The sequence below is a fragment of the Alosa alosa genome, chromosome 8, assembly GCF_017589495.1.
Source record: "Alosa alosa isolate M-15738 ecotype Scorff River chromosome 8, AALO_Geno_1.1, whole genome shotgun sequence".
In the NCBI taxonomy this organism is placed as follows: Eukaryota; Metazoa; Chordata; class Actinopteri; order Clupeiformes; family Clupeidae; genus Alosa; species Alosa alosa.
Genome location: NC_063196.1, coordinates 7,878,296 through 7,892,554, shown reverse-complemented (window position 1 = coordinate 7,892,554; position 14,259 = coordinate 7,878,296). Strand labels below are relative to the sequence as shown.

The 14,259-nt window shown below is 41.2% G+C and overlaps 1 protein-coding gene across 1 annotated transcript in view; it reads left to right on the top strand.

Moving 5' to 3' along the window:
• LOC125299302 (otoferlin) overlaps positions 1–14,259 on the top strand; it is a 106,828-nt gene that overhangs the window by 54,712 nt on the left and 37,857 nt on the right. The window contains exons 6-9 of the mRNA XM_048250535.1: positions 3,013–3,086; positions 3,589–3,715; positions 10,713–10,767; positions 12,488–12,619. Of these exons, the coding sequence (XP_048106492.1) occupies positions 3,013–3,086; positions 3,589–3,715; positions 10,713–10,767; positions 12,488–12,619 (388 nt within the window). The remainder of the gene's footprint in view (positions 1–3,012; positions 3,087–3,588; positions 3,716–10,712; positions 10,768–12,487; positions 12,620–14,259) is intronic.

Below are 14,259 nucleotides of genomic sequence, written 5' to 3'. Positions count from 1 at the left end.
GTGGATCAGTGTTGTATCTGATGGTGTTTGAGCACATGGTACGTATCAGCTGTGTCTGATTTCACCTCCCATTTCCTCCTCTTCACCTGGTGTACCTGAGAGGTAGGTTGCTAACGTTATGTACAGTAATACTTTCTGTCTTTGGGGACTTTTTCTGTGAATTGTGTAGAGATTGGAAATTAGACTTTGTCAACGTCTGCGATGTTGATATGAAACTGTTCAGACTCAGAATCAGACTAACACTGCACCTCAGCAGCTTTTGAGGCACAGTCGTTAATGCTGTGTAAGACATGGCTGTGGACTCTTTTCAGTACTTTTGAGATAAATGTGATTTTAAGATGCACTGGTTTTATATTGGCAGTTGTATGAACTTTATTTGTTGGGTATCCATACATGTCAGTAGTTGACTGCAGATTCACAAAATTAAATTCAGAATTCTATAGAATTCTAGGTAACACTTTACTTGACAGTATCGACATAAGAGTGACATGACACTGTCATAAACATATGACACTCTCATGACACATGAACCCTAACCCTAACTCTAACCCTAAACCTAAACCTAAACCTAATCCTAATCCTAACCCTAATTTGTTATGACAAAAACCGAATGTCACCTAATAACAGAAGTGTTATGTCATAAATGTGTATGACTTGTTTATGACACATTCATGACAGTGTCATGTCACTCTTTTGTCGATACTGTCAAGTAAAGTGTAACCGAATTCTCTATTAGAAAGGACAGAAAGGGGTTTTGTCTAAAGAGTTGACCAAGTCTTACAAACGTTTCAGCTGGATATCTCATATCGTTCATGAGATATGCCTTTTCAATCATGAAGAGAAAATTGTGACAAAAAACAGCATTTCATTTATAGCCTGCCTTTTGTGTTGACACTTTTGTATGATGAAACGATGGTAGACACTTAAGACAACAATGAGCAAAAATCAGAGACCATGTTGTCAAACCTGTTTGAACTGATATGGAATATTGTAAGTCATTTAATATTCTGAAAGTAGCTAATGTTAGGTGTGTATCTTGCAGTACTGTTATACTCATGAGTTTTGTCTTAGAATTATGACCACAGTATCCTGTTTTTTTAGAGCTATGTTGTTTGTTTTGATTGATGTCATGTTGCAGTGTCCAAATGCGTAAATCAGGAGCAGTTATTCTCTTCAAGTGATCTGCACACTCTCTGTCAGTGTTTTTGACTTCCTGAGTTATCCTGAGTTCAAAGTAATGAGACACCCCACAGACTTTTCCCCTCGTTTTTGAGAAGCTTACGGAGGGGGTCGGAACAGAATGATTGAGCCAAGCAAAAATCCTTTCATCCTCTCTCGGACACGGACTCACATCCGCGGCCAGTTGGACCGTCCTGTGCGTTATGATGAATAATTAACGACGCTCATTTGTTGGCGCGCTCGATGACGCCAGCGTGGCTTTGTGTGGGCACTGATATCTGATCCATATAATATCCGTGGAGTCACAGGAACCCGGGGGCCACTGTGTGCCAGGGGTCCTGAAGTGAGACGGACTGACCGTCCTGCCATGATGCTTATCACAGCCTTTTTCCATCCAGACAGATAGAAACAGAGAGAGACAGAGAGAGAGAGAGAGAGAGAGAGAGAGAGATATGAAAGAACAGGAAGATCAGGGGTGAGGTGTGGACCTAGTGTTCCTACTGAGTTTATATTTACATCTATATATTCCATATGTATATTTATTTGCTTATCTATCTGTAGCCAGAGTCGTAGATTATTTCCCTCCATTTCCTTTGTGACATTTCACCTGTAAAAACCTAGGAACCAATCAGATGACAGAGCTAGAGAGAGTATACTGTACATAGATATGGATTATCCTGAGGAATATGTGCAAATATGGATTCAGAGGTTTTGTTGAACGATATGAGGAATTTGTTGGCCTTTGTATTTTAACTACATGGTTTTAGGGTGTGACTTTGACACTAGTGCTGATATGAAGGCAAGCTAATGCATATGTTATTAACTGCCAATAAACGTTATCAACAATTTTGTTACACCATAAATCATACAAACAGTTATAGTCTAAAGAATTGCTTACATTGAAAGGATAATCTAGAATTAAGAAAAGGATAATCTAGAACTTTTCTAAGAGCCAGGTTTTATCTTTGCCTTGTGAACCAGTGCAATTTGGGTAATAATGCACATCTTGGAGAGGGTCTGCTTGCTCCTACCGGTCAGCCGTTTTCCAGAGTAATTGTGCTGAAGCATTATGACTCACCTGGGTGGTGTAAAATCCTACCAGGATCTAAAGTGTGCTTCAGCTCTAAGTGGATATTTGAGTGCTGCTACTCACTTTGTTCCCTGGAGAAGAAGGAGGGCTTGCTGTAAAATGGTGCTTTAATGGTGCCTGAACATTTGTTGCACCCTTAAGGGCGTCCCTTGAGTAAAATGAGATTTGATTTGGGCGAGAGAATGCTGTCCTCTCTATAGAAAAGAGGGAGAGCTTTTCTGAAAGAGATGGTCTGGATGCACTCCTGATCTATAGGGAGGAAGACAATTTGCAGTAACCTGTTGGGGTACAAGTCTAGTGTCCTCTCCAGAGAAGGAGAAAGCTGAAAACTGTGACTTTTAGCGGTGCTCAAATATACAACTGATTGTTGAGAGAAACACCAGCCTTGCGATGAATTGACATTTCAGTAATTTTGTGGGAATGTTTGGCCACCTCTCCAGAGAATTGGAGAGGTTTGCTGTGAATTGGAATTTGAGTGGAGAGGAAGGCAGAGCTTGCTGAAAGTGCTTATTTGAACAGCGTCTGAATGAATGTGTAGAAACAGAGGGGGGACGGGGACGGATTGCTGCAAAGTCTGATTTGAACAGTGTAGTGTTTACATGCACCTATAGGGAAGAGGAAAGGTGTCAGGCCTTACCCCTTCCCCACCTTTATAGAGGTGTGTAAATGTGTGTGTTTGCTAGAATTGTGATCTGACAGAGGTGTGTGTGTGTGTGTGTGTGTGTGTGTCTGTGTGTCTCCAGAGCAGGGAAAGGCGTCTTCTCTGCCATGAAGCTCGGGAAAACTCGCATCTCCAAAGATGACCACAAGAGAGCAGGTAATCCCATGGTCTTATACTTTCATTTACATAAACATTTATTCATCTGGCAGACGCTTTTTTCCAAACAGACTAAAATGAGCCTCGGGGGGTGGCTCAGGAAGCAGAGTTTTCTGGAGGGTAAGAGAGCTTTGGAGAGCAAGAGTTTGAAGCTTCTCAGTTTGAAGCCTAGGGGTCTGCTCTCTTCAACAGATTGGCCTCCCCCCAAGATCCTTGATCTTTAGGAAGGTATTGCTGGGTTGTACAGCAAGAATTATGCACGTCCATCTCAAAACTTAGTGCTGGAACCACCATGCATGGAGTGCAAAAGTAGATACATTCATTAAGATAAACAATTTTGAAACTCATATTTGAGATATAAAAGGTGTTTTTATAACATTTTGTCTTTCTTTTTAACCATTGTGTTTAATGTAAGTCTTAAACTGACTTTTCTGAATTTTCTGGCAAACCCCTATCGCAATTTGATGCTTGTTGTTAAGTTACTATTTCGGTTCCTGCGTAGACGATGCTGCTGTCCTGGAGACAGAGGACCTGGATCGCAAGGCCATGCGCCTGGGCGGTATCCTCGACCCCGACACCATCTCCCTCGCCTCTGTTACTGCGGTAACCACCAACGTCTCCAACAAAAGGTCAGCAGCCTTCTTCAGATGCAGATAATTTAATGATTTTTATGGGATGCATTGTAAGGTTAAATTGCCTATTACATTTTTTTTCAGTCACTAACAAGCGTTTGTCTAACCAGTTGTTACATTTCTCTCTAAACAACTCACAACTCTAAACACAATTAGCACAGCATCGGTCTTTTGTGGCCATACCATTCATACATTTGATGTCATTTTCACATAATATGCAGTCAGTGAACACATTGCCACAATGCTTACATTTTCTTCACAAACAAGCTATACCTCTCAACAAAATTATGGATTGTTTTTGCAGTATTTACGAATGTTAACACACAACATCCCACAATAGCAAAAACAATATTCCAAACCTTAGATACAGTATAAAAACCTCTGCTTCTGCTACCAAGCGGTTTTATTGCTGTACTGTAATATCAGATACGATGTTTATAAAAACATGTGCCCTAACCCTGAAGATCGCAGAGATTAGATACAGTAATTGTGTGCTTTTTTTAGTTCCCCCCCTTTTTATCTGGGCTTTTTGATGTTGTATTTTTGTTTGGAATGCTCTTGTGTGTTTCATGGATATTTTGTTCCCTGTAAGCAATACTGTAAACTTTTTCTGTTCTATCATACTGTAAACAGTATTTCTACTGAACCTCCTGTAGTAAACAGTAAAGAAAAAAAAAAAAAACGTATTTGCTTTTTACTAGAATGCTTTTGAATGTGAACATTACATGTGGACATACAGTTCCCAACCAGAAATGCAAATACCTGTAAAACTGAAACATAAAAGTCTATGCAGTTTTTGTAATGTCAACAATTGCCAGTATTTTGAAACCTGGTGTACTTTGATTGAATGGATCATGGCACAATGATTTTTGGGCCAAAAACGTATGTTAGTACATCTTGATATAAGCTGATATCTCTTAAGCCAATTGAAAGATATTCATCAAACTTGGTCTACTTACCCACTACAAGTTGTCACTACAAGTGCTGGCAAGACAATTTAGGTCTTGAGGTCAAAGGTCAAGGTTACAAGGGGTCACACAAATGCACTCACATGCAGTATTTGGTTCATATCTCCAAAGCAGACTGATGGATCTTCATTAACTCTAGTACATTTATTGTCTATACAAGTTAGATGAACTTAGGGACTCAGGGCCATGGGGTCAAAGGTTAAGGTCAGTTTCATCCCCTGACATAAAAGGTTATAGACGGTGGAGACATGCTAATCAACATGCCATGTTCAATTCAATTACTGTAAATATAGTGAACTTTTTTTATGTTGTTCGGGAATACTTAAGGGAAGAGGAGAGATAGACTTCTCTGCATAGTCTGTCTGCCTCTTCATCCCCTCCATGTTTGGTACTGTCTGTCCACTAGCCACTTGTACCACTGTCTTTATGCCTCACTGTTTACGTGCTATATTAGCACATTAGCACATATGCCCCCCTCCATGCCACAGCCGAACTGTGGCCACACTTATACATTTTCTTAAATAGTTAAATATATAGATATATAGACTTTACTTTACTTTATTTCTGCATTGTTGCACTGTTGACTTACTCATTTGCACTATCACCATGACTACTATCACCATTGCACTACCACCATGACACTCATTCACACAGAGCACCTTAGAGCACCTTACCATACCTTACTATGCACAGAGAATCACAGGCTCAGTCCCTGCCTCAGTCATTGCAAGCGCCTCTGATTTATTTATCACCACTATGTAGATACTGTTTTTAGAATTGATTTAGATTAAGTGTTAGTATAATTTGTAATTTTGTTATTTGTATTTTAGTATATTTTTATATATTGTATTAAGTGTTAGTATAATTTGTATTTTAGTATATTTAGCATATTCTTTATCTTCTACTATCCTTACTGCTTAGTTGTGTTTTTATATTATATACTTTAATTACTCTTCTGCTGTTAAAGAATGTGTTTGTGTTGTATGTATGCTGCTGAGACCTTGAATTTCCCCTGGGGATCAATAAAGTATCTATCTATCTATCTATCTATCTATCTATCTATAACATTAGAAGCTACGAAATTTTGATTTGTACTACAGTAATGGTAGCCAGCTAGTATTTAGCTGTGCAGTATGTACATTGAGTAGTACTGAGAGTACTCAGAGAAGTATACACTACAATTCCAGCTGTTACTTGTCAACCAAAGGCCATCTTAGTGCCAAAAGTTAACCAAACCGAACTTACCATGGGCAATAACAGAGGAGGAAAAGTGGGGTGAGCATGCAATCAAACTGATGCTTCACTTCAGCCAGAACTGTCTGACCCACCTGCTATAAACTCACTCCTTCCTCTCTTTCATGAAAAAGCTGCCAGCTTTGCTATGGTCAGACATGGTATGAATGTTGTAAAACAATTGACAGAAAACCTAAATTCCGGCCAGGTCCCAGTTATGGCATTTGACCAACCACTATATTTACAAAAATGGTTCAGTGGAGTGATCCAGAGATCCAGACTGTTATGGAGAGAGGTTTGTGATGCTTGGTGGGTTACACATAGAGATGGCTCTATGGAACACAATCGAATAACTTTTAGATGGAAGTAGTTGAACAACTGCACTATGTGATAATGGGGTGGCTACCTCTGGAACAGCAGACTCCTTCTAAAGGGTGGGCTGCATGGAAACCATTTCCAGAAGTAAAGGATGCCTTCATTGCTATGACAGCAAATCCTTTTCAACTGCTTAGCCAGGAATCAAACATGTTTGCATTGCTGGAGAAGTACACTTGTGTTCTTTACGATAAGAAAACGGATCTTGAAAAAGTCAATGATCTCAGGAAGGACTTGTTTTCTCAAATATGTCTCTCAATGAAAAATATTCCTCCCACACAGGCTGCACTGATACAGCATTCAAATAGAGCAGTGTACCAAGCTAGCATTTGGTCCAAAGGTCTGCAGGCTACCCAGTCAGTGCCTTCTCCTGAAAAATATGGATGGACCAAATTAGATTATTTTTGGACACCTTTATGGACACTTTTACCAGAGGCAGCCAAAGTATGTAGAGAACCTCTTAAATGTGGCAGCAAAGGTGAGCCTCTCTGCTCTCGAAAGTGCCGATGCTGGGTTGCCTTGCACAGTATTATGCCAATGTGCCAGAGCATGTGAATAGATGCAAATATGCAGTATGTAGACTAGGACTAATGTGTGGACTAGGACTAGTGTGGTGTTTTACTGTGTCTTAAGAAGTTGCAGGGGACATGTGTGCTTAATTGTATGCTTTTTATGAGGTCTGCCTGAGGTGCTTGAGTGTCTGTGTTTATAGTATCCTTGAGACAATTGGTGGATATAGCCATAGTGTAGCCGTATTGTCTGCTTAAAACAGAGACATATCTATGACACTTATACCTAATTTCATGCTTTTAGGAGGTTGTTTAGGTGGCCTTTGAAATAGCTGCCAATTGTGTGGATAGGCAGTGCAGCCTTTTTTCAATTTCTTTAAAAATTCACTTCCCGTTTAAGATTTCTTTGAGTAATCTTCCAGGATAACGTAGACCCAAGGGACATATATCAAATTTCAAGCTTTTAGGAGGTTGTTAAGGTGGCCTCTGAATCAGCTGTCAATTATATGGGTGGCCATTTTGAATTTCTTCAAAATCTCACTTCCTGTTTGAGATATGTTTGGTCACCCCTTCTATGATGTCTTAGGGTCACCCAAGGAATATATATACGCTTTTAAGAGGTTGTTTAGGTAGTGTTTGAATCAGCTGCCAATTTTGTGGCGGGGAGTGGCGCATTTTTCAATTTTTTAAAAATTCACTTCCTGTTTGAGATTTTTTTGGGCATCCCTTCTATGTCTTAAGATGACCCAAGGAACATGTATACCAAATGTGAAGCTTTTTAGAGGTTGTTTAGATAGTGTTTGAATCAGCTGCCAATTTTGTGGCGGGGAGTGCGGCATTTTTCAATTTCTTTAAAAACTCACTTCCTGTTTGAGATATTTTTGGGCACCCCTTCTAGGATGTCTTAGGATCATCCAAGGAACATGTATACCAAATTTCAAGCTTTTAGGAGGTTGTGAAGGTGGCTTTTGAATCAGCTGTCATTTGTATTGGCGGCCATTTTGAATTTCTTCAAAATCTCACTTCCTGTTTGAGATATTTTTGGGCACCCCTTCTAGGATGTCTTAGGATCACCCAAGGAACATATCTACCAAATTTCATGCTTCTATCCACCGCGTAACGATTTTTCACATAATCTCCCCTACTAGAAAGGCTAAAGCTGTGGCTGGAATTTCTGGGGTTGGATGTGAGCACACCTGTTGAGAATCTGCAGAAAGCTGATCACGTGTCTCGGCGGTCTGCATTTTACTGAACTTCGCTGGAGGTCGACAAAAAACGCCCAAAAAGCTCTTTCGCCTGAGAAAAACAGCGGTTCCCACATTACCTCCTGGGACGACAGTCTTAAAGTTGGCTACACACGTTCGCATCCTATGCCTAACACCGCAGCCTCTGCATGGGTTGTTTTCCCCTCCCAAGAAGAGTTAATGGTTGGGTCCATATAGTCCGTCTTTTCTAAAAAGTTTTCTCAGATACCAGCTGGGCCGGCCCTACCGTAGTGATAAGCGTCAGGGAGGATGGATGGTATGAAGAGGCCAGGAGGGACTGGAAAGGCCAGGTAAAAAAGACGAAAAGTATTGGAGGAAAATGCTGCCAAATGTGCCAAGCTTCCAGATTTTTTGAAGAGGACAGAATAAGTGGCAACTGGTAAATTAGCCATGATTATAGCCGCCAGAGCCTAATTATTGGGCTAATACTGGACGCTAGAAGCGTTGTCAACCTATTCGCAAGCAACATATTAAATTAATTAAAAAAATTAGCCTTTTTGTATCATCCAATATGGCGATTCATAGACTTTGCAAATATTATGCAAATATTGATAACAAAACTCAAGCTTGATCTATGTATGCAGTAGCCTAGGCCTAAAAATAAAAGTAGCCTCTGAGCAGCAGATCAGCCAGTCCCCCGCTGAAAATGATGAGCCTGAAATTCGCTATGACTACAGGGACAAGTAGAAAGGATAATAGAGTTAACCATATGAATTAAAATTATTTTATGTAAGAAAGAACAGTAGGCTATATGACAGCAGTAGGCTACATGATCAACCTATATGCCTTGTTTGCTCAGAAGTGGGTGTAGTAAAGGAGCAAATCACCAAACAACAACATGATAGCTGACCCATGCAGAAAAAGCATGTAAACAATAGTTCAATATGCCTCTTAGTGGAATTGTGGGATACATTTCAAATGCTTTATTTCTTCCTTCCTGTTTTTGTTAACTTATCAACTTATCCTTGTGGAATATTGGTAGCCTATAATAAAAACTACAGGATAGTAAGAGCTGAAATGTTGCCTTATTCATCCAATTTCCACCACCACTAAAAAAGTGGGCGAAATCACTCTCAACGGAAGCGATCCCAGATGGATGTGAGTGGAGTAAACATTGGTCTAGTGTTATCCAATTGCGTGCTCATATGGCTACTACCAACTTCAGGGAACAAAGTATAACTATTGCAATGCGATGCAAGGGTAGTTTTTATTTCTAACAGTATTCTATCAACATACAGTAGACATTTACATCAATTGTCTGGCGTTATAATTTAAGTTGAAGGAAATATAGGTAGATGACAATGTTTATCAGATGTTTGACAGAAATGGTTTGGATTTAATCTAACACTCTGAACTGAAACAGTTATTTTAAAACAGGTATTCACACAGATGTTTGCATTTTTAAAACAGCAAATTATTTAGATTTCCCCTGGTTTCAGAGAGGCTACTACTACAATACTAAAATAAGATGTGGAGGTTGAAATAATTGTTTTCATACAGAAAATAAAGTTTGTTTTGCTTTAATAAATGTCTTAATCTTTTTTAATGTCAATTCAGATAGTTGATTCTATGCCTCAGCCAGCTATCATGACCTTTAACCTCTACCTGTGACCCCATGATCTTTAATGCCATATTAGTTAGTTTAGGCTTAATTAACTGTGTTGGGTTTAATGAGGATCCTTCAATCTGCTTGAGAGGTATAAAACAAACATTGCAGGTCAACTATGACCTCACGTGACCTTGACCTTTGACCCCAAGACATTAAACACCTACTAATTTCATCAAGAACTTATTGTGAGTAAGCACACCAAGTTTGGTAACGATCCTTTTACCAGTATGGGAGATATCAGCTAATATCTATATGGGATAATATACGATTTTGGCCCAATAATAATTATACCATGGTCCATTCAAAGTTGTATATCTTTTTTTCTGGACAAATCTGCACTGTACTGCACTGAAATTCTTAGTCTACATGAAATTACGATTCGATTGATACCAAATATCCTTTTGCTGTATTTACTTCCACCTTCAACCCTAATTCGCTCAGACTAATTTAATTTTGAGTCAGATTTCCAGTAGTTTGGTAAAGTTAGTGTGTGCAGAGAAAGATGTGTTAGTATATATTCAACAAAATGTGTTTTTGAGATGAACATTATCCATTTGGCCAATTGTGTTTTGTAGGTGTGAGTCTGTGTTAAGAGTTTAGAAAAAGTATCTGAAGTGTGGGTAAGCGCATCATAGCATCAGAACCTGATTCTCTGTGAAAATGAGGCTATATAAAGTATCTGCTTCTATGATGGTTGTGATAATTACTGTTTCTCTACTGAGCTGAACTCTGTCCCTGGAGCCCCTTGCTGCTCCCTGTTGTCAACACACAGTAGAGCACAGTTTATTCAGAGGCTTAGCAACTCAAGGCTCTCTCAAACTCTGTGTTTGTTAATGTTGTGTTTGGTATATGGTAAACCATGTATTTGTTAGTGTGTGTGTTTCATATGTGGTGAACTATGTGTTTGTTAATGTGTATGTTTGGTATGTCTGTGTTTGTTAATGTGTGTGTTTGGTATGTTTGTGTTTGTTAATGTGTGTTTGGCAGATGGTAAACTGTGTGTTTATTAATGAGTATAATTCCCATCTCTCACAGGTCAAAGCCTGACATTAAGATGGAGCCCATTTCTGGTAGACCGGTGGATTATCAGGTATTGTGGACATCCTTCAGTCCCAGTGGTCATTGCATTTGTAGGTCTATGTAGATACTTTTTGTTGTTATTACTATCTTATTGTCATCCATACACCATTACTGTAAGTACAAACATTTAATTTGTAAACAACAGCCCATCATTGTCAGTACCGAAAAAGCAGAAGCAAACTTCCCTTCCCATCTGAAGACGCTCTGCTTTGTCCTGTCTGAAGTTGAAGTTTATCTTCAGAGCCTTTAGTTCTGCACTGAAGAGCGCACCCCGGAAACTCCCTTGAATATTCTGAGTGCATTATTCCTTGTCTTTGATGTACGCTGCTGTCACAGTCATTTGCGACAGCAGAGAGGAGAGGCTTGGTATGCAGGGTTCAACACTCATCTTATATAAGTCTGCCCTCGTCTATTCACACACACACACACACACACACACACACACACACACACACACACACACACACACACACACACACACACACACACACACACACACACACACACATACACACGCACGCATGCACACACACACACACACACACACACACACACACACACACACACACACAGGCTGTTGGGAATGACTGAAATGTCTCTGTGTGGGCTTTTGAAAGCACAGCTGCCATTGGCTTCCATTTCTTCCTCCTCCTCCTCCTCCTTCTTTTCTTTTCCTTGTTCTTCCTCCTCCTCGACTACTTCTGTCCAATTGGTCCACTTTAATTCTTTCTTCTGCTTCTTGCTTGTCCTCTTCCCTCCTCCTCCTCTTCCTCCTCATCTTCCTCCTCCTCCTCCTCCTTCTCCTCCTCCTCTCCCTCATCTGAAGCACACGCTCACTGCGGTGTTTCGTAATTCAGCCAGCCTTGCAAACATGAGTGCCAGTGCACATTCATGTGTCTGAGGGACATGCTGGCTTCCACTGTCTGCGTGAGATACCCACACCTCTGCTGAACCTGTCCAACTCCCAGAACAGCGGAGGAGGTGTCTACTGCCCGCTGCAGTGCCCATCTCCCAAAACAGCAGCCGCAGAAGGATAGCCTGGCACAACCCGCTTGCATGGTTTATCTTAGCTAATTGTCTTTCACTGAGATATCAGTCTGGGAACACCCAATGGATCAGCGTTTCCCTCAGGCACCATTATGATGAATCAATTAGAGACCAGAGGGGTTAACGTTACAGTTTCAAGATTGAAAGTGGTAGTGGTGGAGCTAAAGGAAACTATTACAACGATAGTAGCAACACCAGCAAGCATCATGGAACTTTAGCCGGTACATTTCTACAGGAAATGTAATTACATTGTTTCCTTACTGGCAATGCGGTTTATTATCAGTTTGCAAAGGTAAGGGGTTAGAAGTATCTGACCAATGTGATTGGTTAGGCTGGACCAATGGTTTCAAAGTTAATGCAAAGTCTATGTCCATTAGGATGTTACGATCGGAAACATTCTGGATGTGTTCCCAGACCCTATTCAGGAAGTGAATGCGTTTGGTGATACCAGGCTAGCAGAGAAGGTGTCAGGCATAGCAATCAAACGACCATGCTGGGATTGGTGTAGACATGCCCTGTTAGCACTGTTTCTTATATACAGATGTGTGTTAGGCCTCAGGGACCCAGGGGAAGAGGGTCAGGGTTGTGTGAGCATCATGGTATATGTTGTCTTGTTTACTGATGTTTGTGTTTACTGTTGTTACTCTCTACTCAAGTTTCTTCTCCCTCTACTCCTCTCCCAGATCAGTGTGACAGTAATCGAGGCGCGTCAGCTTGTGGGGTTGAACATGGACCCTGTGGTGTGTGTCGAGATTGGAGACGACAAGAAGTACACGTCCATGAAGGAGTCCACCAACTGCCCCTACTACAACGAGGTGAGCTAGCTAACTGCCCCTACCACAACAAGGTGAGAAATCACTAACTGCCCTTACTACAACGAGGTGAGAAATTACTAACTGCCCTTAGTTCTCCTACCCCCATGCTACTATGTGAAATATCACTACTTGCCCCTACTTCAGTCAGGAGAGACCAGCTACTTCCCCAAAAATGTCTGTCCACAGTGGGTTAAGAGCTCCTCGTAGAACTCGTGGCACTGTATCATTCCATACCGTTCCAAACTCGTAGAGCAGCATCCTTCCCTTTGTTTCATTCTCTGCACATTTTCTCTTGGCCTACTCTATTCCCCTGCATCCCTTTAGTGTCAAGGCCTGTTGTTCTCCTCACTCCAGTAAGTTCAGCAAAGCCCATCTCCCTACAGCCTCTGCTGGAGTGGGGGAGTAAAATGTTGACTGTTGTCAGTATTAATGGGCTGGCCTGTTGCCCAGTGTGTGGAGTGAGTGGGTAACAGCTCCCCACAGACTACCCCACACACACACACACTCACACACACACACACACACACACACACACACACACACACACACACACACACACACACTCTCTCTCTCTCACATCCAGAGCTGAGAAGAGCTCATTCCTCAGTGTAATGAACTCAATTAAACTGATCAAGCCAAACCATTCTTCGAGAGGAGGTTGGGCACAAGGTCAAACTGCTTCATCTATCAGGGTCAGAGTGCTAATCCCTCAGGATGCAACAGATCCAAAATGGTGGTTCCTGATCAAACTGCATCATTTCACCAGAGCAGGCTGGATTGTCGCACAGGCAATAGCAAAGCCAAAGCAAAGCCAAAATGGCAGCTCCTGCTCAAGCTGCCTCATTTGTTAGGAGAAAGCTGGGTTGATCCCTCAGGAAACTCCAGCCAAGGCGATGAAATGTGGAGATATGATGGGCTTTGATTGGCTAATGCTCCTGTCTGGAATGTCCCCATGGAGAGTCATCAGAGAGAGTTTGATTGACATCCCAAGGAGTGAGAAAATCCCGCAGTTGCCAAGTCTTCTGTTTTATCCCCTTTGTTTTGCTCTCCTTCGGCATCCTCTGCGTCCTCTTGGCGTCCGCAGGGTTCTGTCCTCAAGGTGCCCATTGAGAAGGCAGTTCAAATACATCTGCTCTCCTAAACCTCGCTTCCCTCTTCCCCCTCTGCTCTGTTTCTTTCATTCTTTTTTTTCTTTCAGTTTTTTTTTTCTTTCCTCGTCCACTCATCTCTCTCTTTCTCTTTCAATCTGCCCCCTGCCCTCTCTCATCCCTATCTACACCCCACGCAACATTCTGCCTGTTTTCAAACTGTAATGGAGAATTCTAGGTTGGCTGCACTGCAGTGTTTCTCCAGATCAAAATCTGAAAATCTGTCATGTGTATGTGTCTGTGTGTGTGTGTGTGTGTGTGTGTGTTTGTGTGTGTGTGTGTGTGTGTGTGTGTGTGTGTGTGTGTGTGTGTGTGTCTGTGTGTGTGTGTGTGTGTGTGTGTGTGTGTGTGTGTGTGTGGTGTGTCTGTGTGTGTGTCTGTGTGTGTTTATAGCTGCCTTGTTGATGAGCATCACACTTGACTTGAGCAACACACTTAAAACTCTTTGTCATTTCACCCATAGTATCTAGTAGTGGGTATGAGGACAGTTAC